Source organism: Myotis myotis, unplaced genomic scaffold (assembly GCF_014108235.1).
Source record: "Myotis myotis isolate mMyoMyo1 unplaced genomic scaffold, mMyoMyo1.p scaffold_m19_p_6, whole genome shotgun sequence".
Classification (NCBI taxonomy): domain Eukaryota; kingdom Metazoa; phylum Chordata; class Mammalia; order Chiroptera; family Vespertilionidae; genus Myotis; species Myotis myotis.
The window spans coordinates 87,490,185-87,513,549 of NW_023416368.1; the positions used below are offsets into that span (position 1 = coordinate 87,490,185).

Below are 23,365 nucleotides of genomic sequence, written 5' to 3' on the forward strand. Positions count from 1 at the left end.
ACAGTGTCTTTTAGTTACTTCACCTGCTCTAGATCCTGCCCCTCTACCAGCAGGTTGCCCAGGCGTGGGATTCAGGATGAGGACTCAACGCTATCAGGAAGTTGCAGGCAGCCCTGATCAATTTACTAGCATAGTTGGGGCCAAACTCTCTCACATTTAGAAATGCAGAGTGATCCCAACTGACATTTCCTTTGCAGTTATACAGCTTGTTGGAGAGGATCAACCCAGACCACAGCTTCCCTGTCAGGTACATGGCCCCACACTGAGGTCCTACTTTACCATTGCCTGTCTTATGTATTTTCTGCTCTCTGGGGTAGTGCCACCACCTATGGGGCCCCTGACTGCCCTGTTACTACCAATACCTTGCACCATCACTTCTACCACCATCGCCCACTCCCCTTTTGTAGCCCTGCTATATTTACAAACCCACCAAATTATGACGCTTCACTCTCCCCCCGCAGCTCTCACTGCCTTCGAGCAGCGGCTTTCTACGTGCGTGGGCTCTTCTCCTTCTTCCAGGGACGCTACAATGAGGCCAAGTGAGTGCTATTGAGGGCGGGCAGCCTGGGCTGGCCCTCTAGGTGGGCTTCTCCCTGGCAGCTTATGCTCAGCCCCTCTGTGCCCCAGCCAGGCGGGTTCTGCTCAGGGCTGAGAGGCTGCTGCTGCCTCTTTCTCCCCCAGAGCCATTTCACTGGGGCCTCAGTCTGTTCCCCTCATGTAGGCGATTTCTGCGAGAAACTCTGAAGATGTCCAATGCAGAGGACTTGAACCGGCTCACAGCCTGCTCTCTGGTGCTTTTGGGCCACATTTTCTACGTGTTGGGGAACCACAGGGTGAGTGCCCAGGCCAGGCTGAGGGACAGGGCCAGCATGGTACTTGGGGGGTCACCATCAAGCAGTGCTTTGCATCCTGTGCCCCTCGATTATCTTGTCTCAGTGACACCCTTCCCCCAGCCCTCTTTGCTTCATGAGGCTTGGCAAGGGCGGAGGTGCTCTGGCTCACACAGCCTGGGGGGCAGGCCCGGGGAACTTTGGGTCCCTGGAGGGTAGCCCTATGGGGCAGACAGACCCAGTGCTTGGTTGGGGCTTCCTGGAGCTGGGAGGGCTAAGGCAGGTTCCCGTTTGTGTGTGTTAATACCTGGGATGGAGAGTGTCCCCATAGTCAGAATCCCTTGGGTTCTGTTTCTGCCCAGCACACATGGTGTCCTCAGGTCTCCTGTTTTCACTCTCACCTAGAGTGGCCCCTGGGGCTGGTTCTGGTGGGATTGGCACTCCCGGTCTCCCCATCAGTTGTGCATCTTCGCCTGCTCTCACCCATTGACCTCACAGACCTTTAATTTTTTAACAAAAGCATTTGTCCATATTACAAAATATGACATGTTTATCGTAGAAGCTCTGAGAAGCAAAGTTGGAAATCATAGCATGACCTCTGTCTTCTGGATTTTTTCATTGCTCGCCCCTGCCCACCCATAGGTTTTGTTTCTCAGGATGTTTTATAGTTTTACATCTTGTCTTTCCCTACACCACTGTATTAGAGCTTTTTTAACAGCAGCAAGAATTTTGAAGCAGCATCTACTCCATAACTTAGCCAACCTCACTTGAGCTGTTTTCACAAGACAGGTGACACAGGTCAGGTGTCTTGACCTTTAAAGTTCCATCTGACCAAACCCCGGAGCTCCCTAAAAACTAGCTTTTTAATTTTTACTTTTTATTTTATTTTATTTTTATTTTATTTTATTTTATTCCAGAGAGGAAGGGAGAGGGAGAAAGAGAAACATCAATGATGAGAGAAAATCATTGATCAGCTGCCTCCTGCATGCCCCCTACTGGGAATCGAGCCCACAATCCAGGCATGTGCCCTTGACTGGAATTGAACCCGGGACCTTTCAGTCCACAGGCCAACGCTCTATCCACTGAGCCAAATCAGCTAGGTCAAAAATTAGCTTTTTAAATGAGCCTGGCTGGTCCTCCTCCCCACAACTGTGTGACAAGTGTTTGCCAAGGCTAACTGGCCCTGCTGCTCAGGTACTGATGGCCATGGCTGGGGATGTTACCGCCCCCAAAGAAAAAGGATGACCTCTGGGTTCTTCCTTCTGAGTGCAGCTCTGCTTCTTCTTTAACATTCTGTCACCCTGCCCCTCAGCCTCTAAGCACAGTGAGGACAGTGACCTGTGTGTGTGTCTAGGGCAACCGTGGGCAAACTACGGCCCGCGGGCCGGATCTGGCCCGTTCGGCTGTTCTGTCCGGCCCGCGGAGCCAAAAGAGCGGAGGGTTCTCTTGCTCTCCCCTCCGCTCCTTCACCAGCAGCAGTGTTAACATGGCAACGTCGGGAAACACGGCCGCAGCTCCTTCTTCTGAGTCCAGTTTAAGAACCCATTGTGGCCCTCGAGTCAAAAAGTTTGCCCACCCCTGGTCTAGGGGAAGCATGAAGCCCCACTGAGTACAGGCTGTGTGCCTGTGTCTCAGTGTGGTAGCTTTAATGACCTCATGTCCAGATGGGGAGATGAAGGTCACAGCCTCAAACTGCAGATCCAGGTTTAGAACCAAACCTTCCTGGCTCATCTATTTATAAATCTCCAGAAGCCACCTTGTGCAGGAAAAGGTGGGCAAGGCAGCTCTTTAGCTGCATCTCTGGTTCATGTTTTGAATGATCTTGGGCTCTGAAGTAGAAGTAGGAGTGTGCCAGGCAGCAGGAGGAGGGCATAGCCTGGGCTAGGTTTGACAGGTGGGCCTGAGCTGTCCCTGCGCCTCCCCCACTCCCTGGCTGCTCTTGGTCCACAGGAGAGTAACAACATGGTGGTGCCCGCCATGCAGCTGGCCAGCAAGATCCCGGACATGTCAGTTCAGTTGTGGTCGTCAGCCCTGCTGAGAGGTGAGTATGGCAGCTGGCCCTTCCCAGAGATCAGAGATGCTGAGTAAGCCCTGCTTGGCCTTTGCTCAGACTGGCCTCTACATGCCACAGCCCAAGTTCTAGCATTCCCAGTTTCTCAGGAGGCCATTTGAAGGCAGTGGTCACTGGACTCAGTCATGGCATCAGCTCAAAGTAGGACCTGTGAGGCTGATTCTTGGCATCTGGGTGAAGACTTGGACTGTGAGCCCTTGTGCTTATCCTTATCCCATTGGCAGGACTGGCTGGGATGCTCTTGGTGCAGGGCGGGGGCTCAGCAGGTGGCTGCTCCCCTATTTACAGAGACTTGCCCTAGGCCCTGAGGAGGAGGCAGTGGATTTTGTGGACTTGTTCAGTTCTCCTGCCTCAGAAGTGGGTGTTGGGTGCCCTGCTCTAGCCAACTCCTGTTTGCAGAGGGACCTTCGTTGCCCAACCAGCCTCTGCGTGGGCCCCGCTGATCACCCATGTTAAGGACATGGCACAGAAACTCAGGAGGGCATTGCGAGGGCTGCTGGCAGGTGGATTTAACTGACCCCAAGACAGGGCTCAAGGCCAGTGATTTGCCAGGTGCACAGGAACCCAATGGTGGAGCCGGGGTGTTGTTTTTTTGCCTCCCGCACGTGCTCCAGCCAGGGCCAGGGAATGAACCTGCAACCCAGGTATGTTCCCTTGACCGGGAATCAAACCTGTGACCCTTTGGTGTGTGGACCGGCGCTCTAACCACTTAGCACTACCAGCCAGAGCTGGAGCCTGGGTTTGCCCTTAGGGCTCCACCTATACCCAAGGGGAGGGCCGTGGGGTTGGTGGCAGGCTCACCCATGTGTGTCTTACCCTCAGACCTGAACAAGGCCTGTGGGAATGCCATGGATGCCCACGAAGCCGCCCAAATGCACCAGAACTTCTCTCAGCAGCTGCTCCAGGACCACATCGAGGCCTGCAGCCTCCCCGAGCATAACCTTATCACGGTATAGGCACGAGGTGTGGGAAGACAGAATGGGGGTGGTGGTTGGCTCCTCGGGGCTGGCTTACCTTGCGTGCAGCCCTTCAGGGTGTGGGGCACACTTCCTGAAGAGGAAGTATATGCTTGGCTGCCATCTCCAGCAATTCCTAACTGAGCCTCATCTCAGGAGCCCCTTGGATGTGGGAAATGGTACTAGTCACCCACGCAGGTGATTCAGAAGGACTTCACTTGTGTGTTCTCTCTTCCTGCAGTGGACAGATGGCCCGCCGCCTGTGCAGTTCCAAGCTCAGAATGGACCCAACACCAGCCTGGCCAGCCTCCTTTGAGACCCCTGGAGGGGACCACCCAGCTTCTCAAGGCCTCCGTGGGGCCTAGTGTGTCCCTGACTTCCACACAGACAGCACTCGCGCTTTCCTCTGAGGCGTGCTGGCATGGTGTCCCCAGGCTTCTTTCCCAGAGCTTCCAAGTCCCCGGGGAGTGTGCAGGGCCAATTCCCACCCTCCCAGGAAGGGCTGGCCAGCTTTACCGCTGTGAATCAGGACCCTGGTGCTGAGGCTTGCAGGTGGAACGTTGGAGCCAATTTTTCAGAGCCATCCTTTCAAGTGGACTTGAACTGCCAGTCCTACTACAAGTTACACTTTCCTGGGACTGTATCTGGATGGGGAGTGCCAGGATGGGCAGCACCACTGAGGCATTGCCACGTGACTTCCATTGCCTGAACTTCTGTGCCAGGCTGGAGTGTTTCCTCTGCTCTCACAGCAGCTTCCAGAGCTTAGAGGCAAGATGCCAATTTCTGGCCAAAAATTGAAAGGAAGAAGTGAGGATGCACATCAGGGACAAAAATGCATGTCCTGCTACAACACTTTTCCCAGCTTGCCTTTCTCTCCAGCGTCCATCCTTCTGACAACTAGTGCCTCTGGTCAGGGGACCCATGAACTCGCCTTCCAAACATCTGTACCTTGACTGGATCACTGTCTGGCCATGGGGGTGCACATGCTGTAAACATGGGTGTGCATGTGTGTGCATACTGTAGACAAGTGTGTGTGTGCATGTGCAGTAGATACAGGTGTGTGTGTGTGTGTGTGTGTGTGTGTGCGCGCGTGCATATGTGCACATGCATGTGTGTTGATTCTCAGAGCTGGAGCTGGAGCTGAGACTCCTGTGTTTGCACCAGCTGCCTTCCCCCATCAGTGTCTGTATTGTGGGGTAGGAAGCAGGGGAAAGGGGAGAGGACCCTCCTCAGTCCAACTCAGGGTGCTGAACGAAGGCAGCTCTGTGGCCTCGTCTGCAGAGGATATTTGCAGATGTCTGGAGCCCAGCCAACCTGGCCCTTGGGAGGGAGGACTACCTACCGTGGGTCTCGGCACAGCATTGAAACCTCTTCCCAAGCTGGAACCCTCCCTCCCCCCCAGGAAGTTCTGCCAGGCTCAGACAGTGTGCTTGATTCTGTGCTCCTCTTGGATACTCTAGGAGGTGCCCCAGTGATGATGGTGGGATTGGGGGCAATCAAGGCAGCCTCCCCCTCCAACTTCTGGCACCTGGGGGCAGCTCCCCACTGAGGGGTGGTGAGTGGTCTTGCTGGTCAGAGTGGCTTGTTGGTTTGTGTCTCATTACCCTTGCACTGTGAAGGCTGCTTCTCGAAGCCTCTGTCTGTGATGGAAGGAACGTTAGGATATGGGATTACTCAGGTAGCTACTTGGGCTCTGAGCCTGGGTGTGCCTTAGCCACAAGCAGGACTCTTAGCAGATCACCCTGCACTGGGCCACTGCCCTCACCAGGCCTGTGACAGGGCCCTGCTGCCCACTTGGGGGCCAGTGACAGGCATGCAGGTGAGTCACCAGTTAGAGGGGCAGGCTTTCCAGGGCTTGTCCCAAGAGGACCTACCATCCCTGTGTTGCCCAGGAGAACCTGGGTGTTCAGCGCTGCTCCCTCTGCTGACACCCCTGAGTGTGTGAGGCCTGTGGAGGAGGGTGTAAGCCCAGTCATAAGCTGTCCCCATTCTGTCTTCCTCCTCCATCAGGGGCCTTCCCCTCCACTCAAGGGATGGAGCCCCCATCTCGCCATAAGCTGCGCCTACCAGCCTGGATCCCACACTGTCTAACTTCTCTGTATCCACATTAGTTCAATTGTTGCACATGTTTGTCTCTGTGTATTTATTTAAGCCTTTCTTTGCTTCTAGGGCATTTTGTATGTAGAACAATTTAAATAAGAACCTCAAAACTTAATGTCTGTTCCGATGTTAAAGTGCTTTTAGTGACCACTCTGTTATCTATATGTGTGTGTAAAGTTAAGGATAAGTTCTTAAGTTTACAATGAAAAATTCAGTACTCAACATTTAATATTCCACTTAGCTTTATGGGAGCCAAACCGTGTGTATGGTTTTGAACCTCCCTTTAATGCAGCATCTACCAATAACATCAGGCTGTCATACATACCTTTCTGTGAGTCCACATTGAGTGTCTCACAGTTTCTCAATCATAAGAATTTAAGACAGGTAGCAAGTGAGCCACCAGAGAGATGTTGCATAAGTGTCATATAGCTAAATGTTTGAAAAAATAACATAAAAATTCCAAACTCTTGGGCACACAGTAATAGCAGGATTTCGTTGGCAGGTCAATTGCTAAAAATTGGTCAGACCCTCATGTGCTCTCCCCACCTCCTCCTGTTAATAGAAGTGGCCCTGGGCTTGCTGGTCTGGGGTGCTGGTCCTGGAGGTGCTCCCAGGTTCCCTCGAAAACAGCTGCCTCCTGCAGGTGGCCACAGGCATGGTGAGGGTCCTCTCCCTGGGGTAAATACTCCCTATCCCACTGACTGAGAGCACAATTGAGTAAGGGCTGCCTGGCACAGTGGATATGCTTGTGGTTGCATTGTTTGTTTTGTTAAAGGGTTTTTAATAAGTATGTTTGGCATAATATCTTTTTAACGGGTTTGTAATATGGTTTTAGCAGCCTGTAACTTCACTGGTGCTTTTAATCAGGAAAACAAATCTATAAATGCAAAACATTGTTTAAAAGACATAACTATACAATATAGCTTCTTGTTTGTGGATTTCTTTTTCTTTGTATTCAAAGTAAAATCACTTGCAGTAGCTATCACTCACTGTGTCCTTGTCCTGCCTTCTGCCCTAATCCTGCACCACCGGACAAGCTTTTGCCTGCCCTACCCAGCCAGCAGGGCTCTAGGGACTTATATTAACCCACCAGGTGTGAGGGTGCAGAGCCCATACTGGACTGGAGGACCTGGTGGAAACCTGAATCTTCCCCTCTGCTGATGATGTTCCACTGGTCCAGCCCTGCCTTGAGGGGAGGGAAACCCTGAGACATCCCAGGCAAGGCCTCCTGAAGCACTGTCTGTTCTTCCATGGCCCTCAACACAGACTTTTTCACACACCTTGACCAGCCTCCATTTTCCTGGGGAGTTCTTTCCAGGTGTTTTTATGTAAAGGACACAAAATTAACCATTTATGTTCACAATTTCAGTGGTATTAAATATTCACAATGTTGTACAACCAGTACCTCTTTCTAATTCTAGAACTTTTTCCACCACCTGAAAAAGAGACCCTTGATCCCATTAGCAGTCACTCCCCATTCCCTCTCCCACTCCTGATAACCACTAATCTGCTGTTTATGGATTTGCCTGTTCTGAGCATTTCATATAAATGGGATCATATAGCCCTAGCTGGTTTGGCTCAGTGGATAAAACATCCGCCTGTGGACTGAGGGGTCCCAGGTTCGATTCCAGTCAAGGGCACATGCCCAGGTTACAAGCTCCACCCCCTGTAGGGGGCATACAGGAGGCAGCCGATCAATGATTCTCTATCATTGATGTTTCCATCTCGTCCTCTCCCTTCCTCTCTAATATCAATAAAAAATATATATCTTAAAAATAAATAGGATCATATAACAGTTGGCCTTTTGTGTTTGGCTTCCCTCATTTAGCATATTTTCTAGGTTTATCCATGTTGCAGTGAATCAGCGCTTCATTCCTTTTTATGACTGAGTAATGTTCCTTGTGTGGGTGGGCATTTTGTTCATCTTTCATCTATCAATGGTGTTTGGCTACTTCCCTCTTGTGGCAAATGTGAGTAGTGCTGCTGTGGGTGTGCTGTACATTTTTGTTTAAACAAGTGTTTTCGATTCTCTTGGGTTGTGCCATGTTTGTTTGTTTTTTCCAATCCTCAGCAAAGGATATGTTTTGTTTACTGATTTGAGAGAGAGAGAGAGAGAGAAACATTGATTGACAGGGATCAAACCTGCAACCTAGATATGTGTCCTGACTGGGAATTGAACCTGCAACCTTTTGGTGCATGGAAGGATTCTCCAAGCAACTGAGCCATCCAGCCAGGGCTGTGCCATGATTTTAACTTGCAGGGATGGTGCTGAGCTGCCACCTCTGCTGCATTGAAGCCCTCCAGTCATTCCTGCACTGTGAGGTGGTGCCCAGGTGGCCTAAACTGCTTGCTCCCGGGGGCACATCTGAGGACTCCTTTGGGCCATGGTCCTGGGGCCAAACTGCTGGCCAGTGGATGTGTGGGTGATTCACCCCAGCACAGTAACCCTGCCATCCCCACCATTGAGATCTGGCTGCCTCTGCCCCGACCCTGCCAACCTGGCTCAGGCAACTTCTTCACTTGGGGTAGGCTCTGGCTGTCGGCTGGATGTCATTTCCTCCCTGTAAGCCTCACAACCCCTATGCAGAAAGTGTGTCCTGAGCTCAGTCAACCAGAACATTGCCATAAGCCCATAGTGGAACCGGCAGGCTGGTCCTGAGATGGCTGCTGTTACAAGAAGTGATCCTTGACACAAGAAGTCACCTTGGCCCTGGCCAGCTAGGGACCTGGGAACCTCACCAACACATGGAAGTGAGTGACTTGCCCATAGAAAGCCTCCAAAGTCATCTCACTCCCGTTGTCCATGTAGTTTCAGGAACCCAGCACCTGAGAAGATGTTTTGGTAAGAAGATTCCTAGTGGCCACCTCATGTCTCCAAGCAGGCCTCGCAGACAACATCGCAGAGCCTGTTGCCAGCCAGGTCTGCTGACAGAGCATGACTAAGTCTGGACCCCCATCGCTCATACACGTGGGGGACATATGTGAGGAACTCGGGCAGAAGCCATCAGGATGACATTCAGGGAAGGTCCTGAGGCAGGAGATGCAAGAGGATGGTGAGAAGGAACCAGACAGGATAGGCCCACATGCCAAGAAACCTGCCTATTGTGGCCAAGCAGTTGGGCTCAGGTGGGGGCAGCAGGACAGTGCCCTGGAATGCTGCTGAGGAGGCAGGACCTCTTCCAATTAACCAGTACTTGCCAGAGAAGTTTCCACAAAATACCAGATGTTGGTGAACAAGGAGTAGCTGCTGTGGTCGTAGAGTTTTGGGAACCTCTAGTAATTCCAAACAGGTTCTTTCTAGCAGGACTGGTCAGCACAAAGGGACACTGTTTAAAGAAGTCCTTGGTATCTGCAGGACAGACTTGGGAAGTGGATGACAGGAGGTGGCCATGGGACTGGGAGGAGGACAGGAGTGGGCCTCTTAGAGGCCAGGAGGTAGCCAAAGCAGCTAGCTGAGCATCAAATGGCTGGGGCGGGGATCATAATTCGTCTTTGACACATACAAACCCCAGTCCTCAGAAATCTGCTGGTTACCCTGCCCATTCGTGGCCATTTCTGACACCCATCCCTTAGCCCCCGTCATACCTCCTACCTGGATGTCGTCCAGCCTATTTCCTGAATAGTCAGAGAACATTCTGTGCTCCCTCCCACCTGTCCCCTGTCAGGGGTACTCTCCCTGTAGCTGCTCAGCATCACCTGGAACACCCTGGCCAAGGCCTGGCAAATGGTGGGCAGGTCCATGGGGAAGCCCAGGAGAGAGCACATGGTGCAACTCCAGGCAGGTTCAGCAGATGCCACATGGACAACTGTCCGAGCTGCATCCACACACCCAGCCACAGTAGCCAGGCTCCCTCCAGAAATACCAACAGGACCTTGCTGTTTTGCAAGGGAGCCGGGACCTCACTCACACCCTGGGCTGATAGGCTCCAGGGGGTCTGGAAATTGAAAATGTCCATGAAAAAGAGAAAAAAAAAATAAAGACAATGTTCATGATATGTATTGGCTTCACCCTTTGGCCTCTTTGAGCTTTGGGTTTATATATCCCCACAAAGAAAGCTATTCAGGGAAAGGCAGGTAGTCCTGCCTCTGTGGTCCAGTCTGTTTAACATCTGACATCACTTCCTTGATTTGAACTTCACCAGCCTCTTCTCCCAACACAACCCCAGTTAGCTCAGAGTTTGGACGGGTCACTGATGCTGGAGTGAGAGGGTGGGATGCCCACCCCATCTGGGACAAGGGAGCTGGATCCTGATGGCCCTGGAAGCCCTACTCTGCATCCCCATCCACCCACCCGCTAGGAGGGGGCTGCTATGGTCCCCAGGGAGGCAGAGAGGAGGAGGAGGATTGCTGACAAATTTAAATGTTTATTTCACCCAAATTCATGCTTACATGGTAAGATTATAGTACAATTGGTTTGGAGAGGAAAGGAAATGATTTGTTTCTATATGAATTTGATTTCCTCAGTACTTTGATATTTTTAACACTTTTTTCAAAGACCAGAAAATAGTTAAAGGGACTGTTACAGTGATGCTTCATGAAAAATACTATGGCTACTACAACAAATGTCACTTTTAAAAACATGACCTTTTTAACTTGTGGAAAACAGATCAGTGCCCCTTTGCCCCATCCCTGTCCTGTATGCTGAAAAGCTCTCAGCCACACAGCTCTCTGGAGATGTGCCACTTTGTCAGTTGTGTGTTAGCTTTGTTCTAAGTGTCATTTCTTTTTTTTTTTTTTTTAAATATATTTTATTGATTTTTTACAGAGAGGAAGGGAGAGAGATAGAGAGTTAGAAACATCGATGAGAGAGAAACATCGATCAGCTGCCTCCTACACATCTACTGGGGATGTGCCCGCAACCCAGGTACATGCCCTTGACCGGAATCGAACCTGGGACCCTTCAGTCCGCAGGCCGACGCTCTATCCACTGAGCCAAACCGGTTTTGGCCTAAGTGTCATTTCTAACCCCTATCCCTACACTTAGTGTCTGTGCAATGCGGAGTTCAGACTCCACCTGCAGTTAGGTGTGCTCTGCCCAGAGCGAGTGTCTGTGTGGCCCTGAAGAGGTCCCGCTACGACACAGTTCTGAGCGCAAATGCTCCCTCAAGGGTTAAGTACAAAACTGCTCACAAGTGTCATGGTGAACCGGAAGTGTATCTCCCACACTATCTTCCTCTGCTTGGTTCACCAGTTGCTGTCAGCGACCTGGCCTGCTCCAGGCGTGGCCACCAGGGGGTGCCAGCAGTCCATGCAGCGTCCGCACCAGGGAGGGAGGGCAGGACATGGTCAGACCTCACTGTGACCAGACTGTCTTTATCTGCGGGGATGTGGGATGACCTGCACTTCAGGGCCACTCAGTTCCTCACCTGTAACTCTTGGGGTGGGAGATGCAGGTTCTAGGGTTCTCCTGGTGTCAGGGCTACACCATTTCCTCACTTACTCGCCAAATACTTGCCTGGCACCTAGGGACACAGCAGGAACCACATCAAAGTCCCTGCCCTCAGGGAGTGGACATTCTACCAGGAGCCTGACGATGGGCCTCAAATAGGAGTGCGCACTGTAAAGAGGGATAACCAAGGGGCGTGTGGGAGATGTGGTGACAGGACAGAGAGGAAACCTCCCCTGGCCAGGCTGCAGAGCTGGATGTTTCAAACATCTGCTACATGGCCACCAAGATGGGTTTCTGAGGAATGCTGTGCCCACTTCTTCAAGGCCAACTATCTGAGCCTGGGGCTGCCAGCACTATGTAGGACTGAATGGTGGCAGAGGCATGGGTCAGATAGTGATATTGACAAAGACAGGGTCGCTGACCCACCTATAACATGGAATTCAATAGCAGGTACCCAGAGACCAGGGCATTTCTGACATTGGCCAGGGCAGTGGCTCAACTTGGCCCCAACTACAAACCAGATGCCTCAGAGCCAGATGCCCAATCTGAGGGCCCATAACCCCCTGACCAGCAGCCACCATGCTGTTTCCTGAGCCACCTCATCCCCAGGAAAGGGGACTTCATCTCCAGAGGAAGTTTTCCTGCCTCCGGAAAGTTCCTCCGTCCTCTGGCTGGGACAGAGGGAAGTCCCAGCTGGGCCACACCCAAATCCCTCTTTCACAGGATCTGTTTCTCTCTCAGCATCTAGTTCTCCTCAGGCTGAAAGCCTTGACTTAAGCAGATTATTTTTCAGGGGTCATTTGTCCCTTCCTGGCTATATTTGGGAATGGCCCAGGCCACACCCAGATTTGGCCTGGCTGTGGCGTGCAGGGCTAGGGTGAACTTTTCACAAAGACAGAGCCCATGGCTGTGTCAGCTCAGCCCCTGTGACAGGACCAGTGGCCCATGGCCACATCATCTCTCTCCAGAATCTTCCAAACTTTACACCTTATCTGGTGCTCACAGCCAGTGAGGATGGGGGCAGGGGGGCACAAGTGCTGAACATACTCCCATCCTGCTCTTAACTCCCGTGAAAAGGACCAGAAGCTAAGTCTGGCTCTATGTCCACACAACATGACACACATCTTTGATGTGGGGGATGCCAAAGGCATTTTTATCAATGCAGTGCGAGCATCTAACAAGAGTTGGGGCGCCCAAAGAAATCACCAGCTCAAGGTCACAATATGGGGCCAAAGTAGATTTTTGAAGCTGGTTCATCTCTCTCTCCCAAGCCTCACTAGATTCTGATTTTCACATTTGGCCAATTCCTCCAAAGGCACCAGGCTGTGGGGTCCTGTGAAGTGGATTATTCAAACCCAGGCTGACTCTTAGAAGGGGCTCAGCACATGGAAGAAGCTCTGACACTCTGGGATATACTTACACTAAAGGAGTATTTCAAATCTAACGGGGTGCCCTGTGCTTTCATTTGCTAAGTCTAGCCACCCCTAGGGGCTGAAACACATTGAATAAAGGAACGTAGGAATGAAATCAGAGCTGGAGGATTACTGAGTCCAAACCAGACTCAGGGAAAACGGAGCTCACAGAATTTTGCAGCACACTTACCTCTTCTTCCCCTCAGAATAAAATCCCACCTCCTCCCAGGCCCCTATGTCAGTTGGCTCTGTGCTCACAGCCACCTCAGGACTGTAGTATCAGCTGTCTCCTTTGCCCAGAATGCTCATCCCCAGGCTGAGTCCTTGCTAAGATTCAGGTCTCTCCTCAAATCTACCTGTTCACAAACCTCCAATATCTGCCCCTGGCTGGAGGTCTCTTGGTCAGTGTCATGCCCTGAGACTACTCTTCTTCATCATCATTAGTTGAAATCCCCTTGTTCACTCTCCCAGAAGCCTGTCCCCCAACCTTGACTTTTTAAAAAATATAGAGAGAAAGATAGAAACATCAATGAGAAACATTATCGATTGGTTGCCTCCAGCACGCCCCCTTCTGGGGATTGAGCCTGCAACCTGGGCCCATGTGCCCTGACAGAGGATCGAACCAAGACCTTCTTGTTCATAGGTCGATGCTCAACTGCTGAGCCACACCAGCCGGCCCCCCTTGACTTGTTTTTTTTTTTTTTTAATATTTTATTGACTTTTTACAGAGAGGAAGGGAGAGGGATAGAGAGTTAGAAACATCGATGAGCGAGAAACATTGATCAGCTGCCTCCTGCACACCCCCTACTGGGGAATGTGCCCGCAGCCAAGGTACATGCCCTTGACCGGAATTGAACCTGGGACCCTTGAGTCCGCAGGCCGATGCTCTATCCACTGAGCCAAACCGGTTAGGGCCCCTTGACTTGTTTACCACAGCATCCAAGATGTAACACAGGCCTCTGAATAGCCATGGGTGACAGTTCCAAAAGGGGAACCTGGGCCTTTGCACCCAACCTGCAACTAAGCTGCAACCTCCTAGCTCTCACCTGGAGCAAAGGAAAGGTTTCCAGACAAGAGGGTCCTAGTGACTCCTGCACTAATAAGAAGATGAGTTAGTCTCTAATTTTTTTTTTCTTTAAGTCCTCACCCAAGGATATTTTTCCATTGATTTCTAGAGAGTGGAAGAGAGAGGGAAAGAGAGAAGTATCTTGATGTGAGAGGAACACATCAATCGGCTGCCTCCTGCACACGTCCTGACCAGGGCCTGGGCTGAGGAGAAGCTTGCAACCAAGGTATTTGCCCTTGACCAGAATCGAACTCAAGACCCTTCCGTCTGTAGGCCCATGTTCTATCCACTGGGCCAAACTGGGTAGTGCCAGTTAGTCTCTAGATGTGGGCAAAAGGTGATGGCCTTTCATAACCCTTGACATGAGGAAATACCCTTGACCCAAGGATCCTAGGACCTTTCTCCTTTTTAGGCCCCAAGGAAGGGTAGACCACAACGTGGGGCTGCAGATGCTCAGTTCTCAGGAATAGTCTAGCCCAGTGATGGCAAACCTTTTGAGCTCGGCGTGTCAGCATTTTGAAAAACCCTAACTTAACTCTGGTGCCGTGTCACATATAGAAATTTTTTGATATTTGCAAGCATAGTAAAACAAAGATTTATATTTTTGGTATTTATTTTATATATTTAAATGCCATTTAACAAAGAAAAAAATCAACCAAAAAAATGTGTCATAGGTTTGCCATCACTGGTGTAGACTGGAACCAAATCCCAAAGGACAGTCCTGAGCCACTGATTGAGGGTGTTGCCCCCATCCGTAGTAAGGATTCCCCTATCAGAACACTTGCTTTCCATTTAAAATATCAGAGCAGCCCTAGCCAATTTGGCTCAGTGGATAGAGCATTGGCCTGCAGACTGAAGGTTTCATTCCGGGCAAGGACACATGCCCTGAGTGCGGGCACCATCTGCGGTAGAGGGAGTGCAGGAGGCAACCAATCAATGATTCTGTCCCATCACTGATGTTTCTATCTCTCTATCTCCCTTTCCCTTCTTCTCTGAAATCAATAAAAACAAAATAAAATGAAAATAAAAAATCAGAGCATGCGTACTGTGCCCCTAGGTATGCACAAAATCAAAGTGGGCCTCTGTGTGTGGAACAGAACCACCCTGGAGAGACATGCAAGAGAGAGAGACTAGTGACAGCAGCTGCCTGTGGGTGAGGGGATGGGGAACCTTCAGATACCAACTATAGAAATGAATGAATAAACTCTCTAAAGGTTACTTGTCCAAAAGAATAAATAAAATGGAGGCACTAGGTATTTTCTTTCACTCCAGGCCTACCCTCTCAGTGCTCACCCTGCCACCACCCAGTGCCAGCCCAATGCCCACCCACAGGGGAGGAAGAAGGGAGAATCTGTGCTGACCAAACAGTATTCTATACTTTCTATATGTCTGGGGGCAAGTCTCTCTCTCCTGCCTCTCTTGTCTATGCTTCAGTAGCAATCCAGGAGAAAATTATCATAAAGAGGACCGGAGCTTTGGTGAACAGATGTGTTAGAGGCCGAGCAGCAGCAAGGACAAGCCTGGCCCAGTCTGGGTGGCAGGCAAAGGTAGGGAGCCTGGAGGTCTCAACATAGAAACAGACTCTGACTTTTTACTACCCTTTTCCTGAGAGAACCAAGGCCATTTCAACCCAAATGAATTATGTAGCCCGAGAATCTTTATTATTTTTGTTAATCTTCACCCAAGGATATTTTTTTTCCATTGATTTTTCTTAGAGAGAGTGGGAGGGAAGGGGAGAGACAGAGAGAGAGAAACAGCAATGTGAGAGAGACACACGGACTGGCTGCCTCCTACACGCGCCCCTGACCTGGGCCAGGGATTGAATCTGCAACCAAGGTATGTGCCCTTGACTGGAATTGAACCCATGGCCCTTCAGTCTGCAGGCCAATACTCTAACCAGAGCAAACAGGCTAGGGCTAGTCCAAGAATCTTAGGAGGCAATGATGGAGGGGGCACTTTGCTATGTGCACTTGAACTGCCACTGTCACTGAGTGACACCAGAGGGCTTTAACTTTGTGCTTAGTACCCTTCCCTGTTATTAACTAGCTTTCATTTTTCATTGTCAGTGGGCACTCTTCCTTGTCCAAGACTACAACACCAACAGGAGGTCTCTGCAGGTTGGCACCTATCATGCCCTCATTTTTCTACCATTGAGGCCCTGCCTTCCTTGCTGCCTGTGTAGTCAGTCACCTGGCTCAGCGCCCGTTTTCCTATTTGATTGTGAATGTCACTTAGCCAGTTTGTCCACATGATTTCTCAGACCCATGAAGGGACACACCTTGTGCAGAGAGATGCAATCACTGCTACCACTGTGGAAAGGAAAGCCCATCCTTGGTGTGGGTCATGTTTTTTTTTATGTCAGAAGCTGTGCTCATGTCATCCATTTTGGTGGGGCTTTTCACTTGCCCTGACAAATGCTCATTTGCCTTGGATTCTTTTTATTTTTTAATCTATTTTTATTGATTTCAGAGAAGGAGGGAGAGGGAGAGAGAGATAGAAACATAAATGATGAGAGAGAGCCGAAACCGGTTTGGCTCAGTGGAAAGAGCGTCAGCCTGCGGACTGAAAGGTCCTAGGTTCGATTCCGGTCAAGGGCATGTGCCTGGGTTGCGGGCATATCCCCAGTGGGGGATGTGCAGGAGGCAGCTGATCGATGTTTCTCTCTCATCGATGTTTCTGACTCTCTATCTCTCTCCCTTCCTCTCTGTAAAAAATCAATAAAATATATTTAAAAAAAAAATGATGAGAGAGAATCATTAATCAGCTGCCTCCTGCATGCCCCCCACTGGGGACTGAGCCTTTAACCCAGGTATGTGCCCTGACTTGGAATCGAACCATGACCTCCTGGTTTATAGGTCAACGCTCAACCACTGAGCTATGCCGACCGGCCTGCCTTGTATTCTTTTTCTTTATTTTTATTTTTTTTATTGATTCCAGAGAGGAAGAGGGAGAGAGAAACATCAATAATGAGAGAGAAACATCGATCGGCTGCCTCCTGCACATCCCCCACTGGGGATCAAGGCTGCAACCTAGGCATGTGCCCTTGATGGGAATCGAACCCAGGACCCTTAAGTCCACAGGCTGATGCTGTATCCACTGAGAAAATCCAGCGAGGGCCTGCCTTGGATTCTTTGAGGATAAAATTTTCCAGCCAAATGAGACACTTGCTTATGCTTAGGATTCCAGACTTCATGGACATACCTTAATCCAACATCTCTGCCTCTAGGTCATACCCTTCTCTAGAGAATCAAAGAAATTCTGTGCATTCCTAAAATAAAAAGGTAAGGCCCTAACTGGTTTGGCTCAGTGGATAGAGCGTAGGCCTGCGGACTCAAGGGTCCCAGGTTCAATTCTGGTCAAGGGCATGTACCTTGTTTGGGGGCACATCCCCAGTAGGGAGTGTGCAGAAGGCAGTTGATCGATGTTTCTCTCTCATTGATGTTTCTAAGTCCCTCTCCCTCTCCTTCTCCCTCTCCCTTCCTCTCTGTAAAAAATCAATAAAATATATTTTTAAAAAATAAAATAAAAAGGTAAGATGTAGTTAGTTATAGGTCCTGACATTTCCAGGGATCAGTCTGGAAATTACACAGGATAACCCTGAAATAACCTCAATTCATTTGCAATTTCCCTTTGACAAAGTTAATTTAGATGGTCCTGACCTGGGTCAGGGCCCCCACTTGTCCTTTTCTCTTGAGTTTGGAGATTCTATTAGGCCTATTTCCAGAACCTTCCCACAGCTTGCCTGAGAGATAAGACACAGGGAGAGTTAGGTTCTCAACAAGGCTCTGCTTTGCACAAGGACTCAAGGGCACAGGTCCCCCTTTGCCCCTTTCCTGCACATAGGTTCAAAGTGAGATTAAGATAATGCAAGCTTAGGATCCAGCCATAAAGTTTCAGCAGTGGGATAGGAACCAGTCACCTTGCCCTCTGGACTTCTCAGTTTCTCATGTATAAAATGAAGGGGTTGGACAATGAGCTGCTCTTTGATCCCAGTTCAATTCAGTAACTATACAAGCACTGAGGTATTACTTAAATGAATAAGGCTAGATTCATGTTCTCAGAAAGCATCCTGGTTAGTGACTGGAATGAAAGGAGAAGCTCCTGAGGCCTTCTGTGCACCAGGCACGGTGCAATGCACTTTGAGCTCACCATCCTTATTGTAACCTTTGGAGACGGGTATTCTTACCTCTGATAGGGTTGAGGAAAGTTACTGGCCTAGCTAGAGAGTGGCAGATGTGGGTTTGACCCCAGCTCTGTCAGCCATCAAAGGTCAAGTGTTTATTGTCCACACAGACTGTCTCAGACACTTGCAGAATGTGATGCTACCCCACAGGTGCAAATAAGGTGCTTTGGAAACATGCTGCCTTCATGTTTCCAGTAACGTCCTTCCCTAGCCAAGGACTCTTGTCAGTCTTGCCACTGGGTCTCGGCTCAACTCACTCAGGGAGGCAGGCCTCACAGGGCTCTCTGCCAACCTCCCATCCCTGTATCTCTCAGATTTTATTCTTTACTTTCTTTATAGGAATGTCAGCCCACTTGTAACAATAACAATAATCCTTTCCACACGAATACACTGCTTCATGGTTTACAAAGCACTTTCACATTCATTATCTCACTCAATCATTTCCTCCTCTCCATTCCTACATTTTCTTGGTATCTCTTTAGTGTAACATTCCGCCTTGCCGAACAGGCCTATTTTCCTTTGTTGTGTTCATCTTGGCTCACAAGTTCTGTCCTATAATTCAGGTATTTCAGTATCTTGCACACTTCTGTGCAAAAAGGGGGAATGATAAGTTTGCCATATTAAATCCTCACAGTGTTGTGGGTCTTTTTTTTTGAAAAAAATTTTCTATTGTGGGTCTTTTTCATTGCCGACTTCTTCACCCCTTCAATTCAATGGACAGTTGGTCCCCTACTAAGGGCGAAGCTGGATTCTTGGGGGGTGAGGGGGAATCAGGCAAGGAGTTCAGACCAAATGGGAGAAGGCATAGGTGAAGGCCTCTAACACCTGGTAGGCGTGGCACTGAGCAACTGATTGGTTTTGTCTGGGGATTGGTGGAAAGCAAAACTGCTTCTTGGAAGGGCCCCACCCAGTAGAGGAAACTGGGAGACAGGGGACAGAATCAGGAAGGGCCACAGATTTGACCCTTGGGAAAGAGTAGACAGCTGCACAGAAAAACTCGCCTCAAAAAAAGGGAAAGAAGGCTAAGTGGGTAGTTTTTCCAAAAAAGGAACTGTAAGTCCCCACAACTTTCTAGGGAAGAGGATTCAAATGGTCACAATAGTTAGGAAAAATGGAACCTTTCCTGAAAGACACTGTTTAGAAAAAGCTCAGGGAGCACAACTTTATGGCATTTCTTTAGTAAAAGTAGTGAGTAGGCATCGATCTGTAATTCTGCTGTTTAGAGGAGGGGTGCTTGAGGTTCCAAATTTCTCCTGTTTGGGGGAGGGTCCCACAAGGTAGAAACTTACCGTTATCTTCGGATAGGAAGGCCAGAGGCAGAAAGCCCCCATTGCTCTTCAGACAACGGAGGAAGAGGACCAGTGGCCCCCAATAATGCCCAGAAGAGGCAGGGTATGTACTACTTGGGAAAGGCAGTGAATGTAGGGACCTGAATTCTCCCAAATTCTTCTTAGTAAAGGGAGCAGGAGCCCGAGGCCCCTCAAGTTTTCTTAGAAAAGAGAGCTGGGGTTTCGAATCTACAAAATCAGCCCTCTCCTGGCAATTCTCCTGAGAAAAACTGGCAGGGCAAGAACTTGCAAGTTTCTGTTCAGGAGAGGAGCCACGGGCAAGATTTTTGAAGCTTCTCCTCAGAACTGGGGCCAGGCAAAGAATTCCGAAGATTCTCCTCAGAACAGGGGCCAGGGGCAAGAATCCTCAAAGATTCTCCTCGGAAGCGGGTCGGACCCACAAGTCTGGTCAGAAAAGAGCACCGGGGCAAATGAATCCATCCTCGAGAACAAGGCGGGGCCGCAGCTCGCCCAGTCTCCTCAGAGCGCGCCTTACGCGACCCCGCCCACCACCGGTTCCTCGCCTGCCCGGCCGGCCCAGGCTGCCTCCAGTGCATTGTGGGTGGGGCGCCCCTGCTGAGCACTGCAGGGAACCCCCTGCCCTGTCAGTTGTTGGCCGCCCCGCAGCCCAGTCGAACCGCCTTCCAGGGTCCGAGCGAGCCGGCTACGGATTGACGCGTCTCCCAAGCCCTGCCCTTCCCGGTGTCCCGCCCCCAAACCCAAGCCCCGCCCTAACAGGGCTCTGACTGGTCCTGAGGCCCGCTCTACTTTACCATTGGCAGGCCACCTGTCAGTTACTCTGTGCCACCTCCTTGAACCCGCCCAGGCCGCCGGCGCAATCCCGAGAGCGAGCCGGCCCGCGCGCTCATTGGCCACCGGTCGCTGTCCGTCGTAAGGCTGGACACGCCCTCTGTGGGGCGCGGACCCCTGGAGCCCCGCCCGGACCTCATTGGCCTGCGGCGCCGCCACTCGGCAGGACGCGTCTCAACCCGGAAGTGTGCGAGGCGAAATCTGCCTAGCAACCGGGGAAGCCGGGCTGCGAAGCGGGCAATTTCAGTGTGAGACAGAGCGGCGAGACCGAGCCGCGGCTCTGAGCGCGGCGCGGCGGCTCCTCCCGCCCGGGGTCAGCGCCCCGGCGCGCGCACGCGCACCCCCGCCGCCCGAGCGCGCCTCGCGTCGCCCGCGCAGTCGGTCGGTCCGCCGTCCGTCGTCCTGTCGCTGCCGCCACCGCGGACCCACCTGAGGGAGCTGCCGCTGCGGGACCCGAGCGGACTGGACCCGACTCCGCAGCCCGAGGCCGCCCGGGACCTAGCAGCCTTCTGTGGGGGCGCCGAGCAACTTCGGTGAGTGAGGGGCCAGCGCCGCTGGTGGCGGGTCCCCGGCTTCCGGTGCCCCGGGCTTCTCTGGGGCTTCCGCTTCTGAGAGGGGACCGCCTCCAGTGTTCGGACCTTCTTGTCTGCGGGGACTCGCTTCTGTGAAGGAATCCCCCACTTCTGTGGGGAACCCCCGCCTCTCCAAGGGATTCTCCTTCTCTGAGGGACCTCACCTCTGTGAGGGACCCAACAGACTCCTTTTTCTGAGGGGAGCCCCCTTCTCTCATGGACTCTCCACTTTTCTGAGGGGCCTCGCCTCTCTGAGGGCAGCACCCCACCTCTCTGGGACTACCTGTCTTCCTAGGGATCCTCTGCTTCCCTGAGGGATCCCGCTCCCCCCAGGAGACACGACCACCTGGCTTTCCATGGATCCTACCCCCCCACCCCCCACACACTGATTTTCTGAGGAGATCTCAGCTTCTCTGAGCTGTTGTCCCACTTTTCTTTTAATATATTTGTATTGATTTCAGAGAAAGGGAGAGAGAGAGAGAGATAGCAACATCAATGATGAGAGAGAATCATTGATCGGCCGCCTTCTGCAAGTCCCACACTGGTGATCGAGTCAGTAACTGGGCATGTGCCCTTACCAGGAATTGAACCCATGACCTCCTGGTTCATAGATCGGCCACTGAGCCAGGCCCCTAGGCTGTTGTCCCACTTTTCTATGGTGTCTCCCACTTTTTGTAGGTCCCCTTTCCCTCTACTTTCCTGAGTTGCTTTTTTCTGTCCCCACTTGTTTGGGTGACCTCCTCCTTCTATCAAACATCCCTGAACTAATCTGAGTTGTTCCTGTGTCTGTCAGAATCCTTCTTGAAGGTGTTTTCTACTTTTCTGAGCTATCCCCACTTTTGATGGGAACCCTGCTTTTTTTTCTTATTTTTTTTATTGTATTAATTTTAGAGAGAGGAAAGAAGAAAGAGAGAGAGAGAGAGAGAGAGAGAGAGAGAGAGAGAGAGAGAGAAGAACATCGATTTTTTTGTTCCATTTATTTATGCATTCATTGGTTGCTTCTTGTATGTGCCCTCACAGGAGATTGAACCCACAACCTTGGTATATCCTGACGTTGCTCTAACCAACTGAGCCACACTGGCCAGGGCATGATACTCTGCTTTTTGATGAGTGCCTCCATTTTCCTGAGAGGTCCTCCATTACTCTGAAATGCCCATACATCTGACTGGATGCTTAGTTTTCTGAAAAACAAAAACAAAAAACTAACTTTTCAAAATTATTTGCCATTTCTTTTGGGTTCTCTACTAATCTATGCATCTTATAATGTTTGGAGGGGGTCACTGGCTTCTTCAGAGGTTCCGCCCTGGCTAATATGATATGTCTTATTCCTATGGGCTCCACACATCTCTAAAGTGTGTCTCCACTTTTTTAAGATTCCTCTTTTCTGATGAGAGACATGGTAAATTTTTTCACTTCACTGAGGGGATCCTATTGCATTCAGAAGGGTTCCCCTCCCACTTGCCTGAGGTTTCCCTCATGATTCTCTTTTTTAAAAAAATTGTTTGTTTGTTTATTTATTTTAGATTTATTTTTCCCCTCCTGATTCTTTAAGGAATAAACTGTCTCCTCATTTCTTCTTGGAACTTCAAGATCCCCTTATTTATCTTTGTGGCACCCACTTCCCTCCATTCTGGAAGGAGAAATGTGCCTTCCCTTCAGTCTTCTTTCTTGCCAGATTGGGTGGTCTTCTCTGAACTTTTACCTTAGGTTCCAGAGGCCAGAGAGATTTTGGCTGGAAGGGGAAATTGGGAGACAAAGAGGCAAAAAACAAAACAAATAAAAACACACATCACTGTTTTCTTGTCCCTTAGGACCTGCTAAATTTGGGGGGAGCAGGTGATGTTTCCAGATGACCACCTTGGTTACTCTGTTTTTGAGCCATGGTGTCAGACCAGTATAGAGGCAGGAGGAACAGGACTGGAACATTGTTTGTCCATTATCACACTGTCAAGTCGTGGGACTGATCCACTTCCTGTCCCATGCCTTACTCCTCCCTCTGCATCGGGAGTAGCAGGGAGAAAAAAAATGCTCCTTTATGTCTTTCTGCTGCATTTTCTCTTCCTAGGCTCTCTGACTTACCCCTTGATCTCTAGAGGCTCCTCAGTTTGTGGGCCACTCTGATTTGAAAGGCAAGGCAAGAAGCAGGAAATGGGTCACCTTAGATCCAGGAAGGGTGGAATAGAGGCAAGGGACAGGGGTTTTGACTTAATTTCTCTAAGTTTTAGATGACTTCAGGCTGGCCAAAGGAAGTTTTTACGTGGCTTTACAAATCTCATGTGTACTTTTTTTAATGGCCCACCCTAGATTCCAAGTTCACTCCAGTAGCTAATTTTATCTGCTTTGCCAAACTCAGCACTCTCTGGAGCCCAAGTAGATGAATGCTGGCATTGAGAGATGGTCCAAAGGACGGGAATGAACTCAGTTTGAAACCTGAGTAACTTGCAACCACTTTGTGTCCATGCACAAGTTTCAGGCTAAAAAAGTGGAGAGACCGTTCCTGAAGTGGAGTTTTGAAATATAGGCTGAACTCCTGTTTGGTTTAGCATTTCAACGAGTTCTACACTCTGACTTTGCTATAACTGCAGTTCACTTTACAGTTTGACTTAAGGCTTTCCCTCTCCTCTTCGTTTCCATCTGGGTCTTGCTTA

General features: G+C 50.3%; 2 protein-coding genes across 14 annotated transcripts in view; both read left to right on the forward strand.

The window, feature by feature from the left end:
• The window catches only part of MAU2 (MAU2 sister chromatid cohesion factor), a 27,969-nt gene extending 21,027 nt beyond the window's left edge, over positions 1–6,942 (forward strand). For 10 of the 12 annotated variants that reach the window (XM_036314988.1, XM_036314989.1, XM_036314993.1 and 7 more), the window contains 6 exons: positions 198–247; positions 462–539; positions 722–833; positions 2,781–2,871; positions 3,724–3,851; positions 4,099–6,942. In XM_036314988.1, coding sequence (XP_036170881.1) covers positions 198–247; positions 462–539; positions 722–833; positions 2,781–2,871; positions 3,724–3,851; positions 4,099–4,173 — 534 coding nt within the window. In that variant the 3' untranslated portion in view covers positions 4,174–6,942. Of the gene's footprint in view, positions 1–197; positions 248–461; positions 540–721; positions 834–2,780; positions 2,872–3,723; positions 3,865–4,098 lie in introns of all 12 variants that reach the window. The other 2 variants (XM_036314983.1, XM_036314984.1) reach the window with 2 other exon arrangements.
• Positions 6,943–20,341: 13,399 nt separating this feature from the next.
• The window catches only part of GATAD2A (GATA zinc finger domain containing 2A), a 114,947-nt gene continuing 111,923 nt past the window's right edge, over positions 20,342–23,365 (forward strand). The window contains exon 1 of one of the 2 annotated variants that reach the window (XM_036311913.1): positions 20,342–20,678. The gene's annotated coding sequence lies outside the window, so the exon portion shown is untranslated. The remainder of the gene's footprint in view (positions 20,679–23,365) is intronic. The other variant, XM_036311911.1, reaches the window with a different exon arrangement.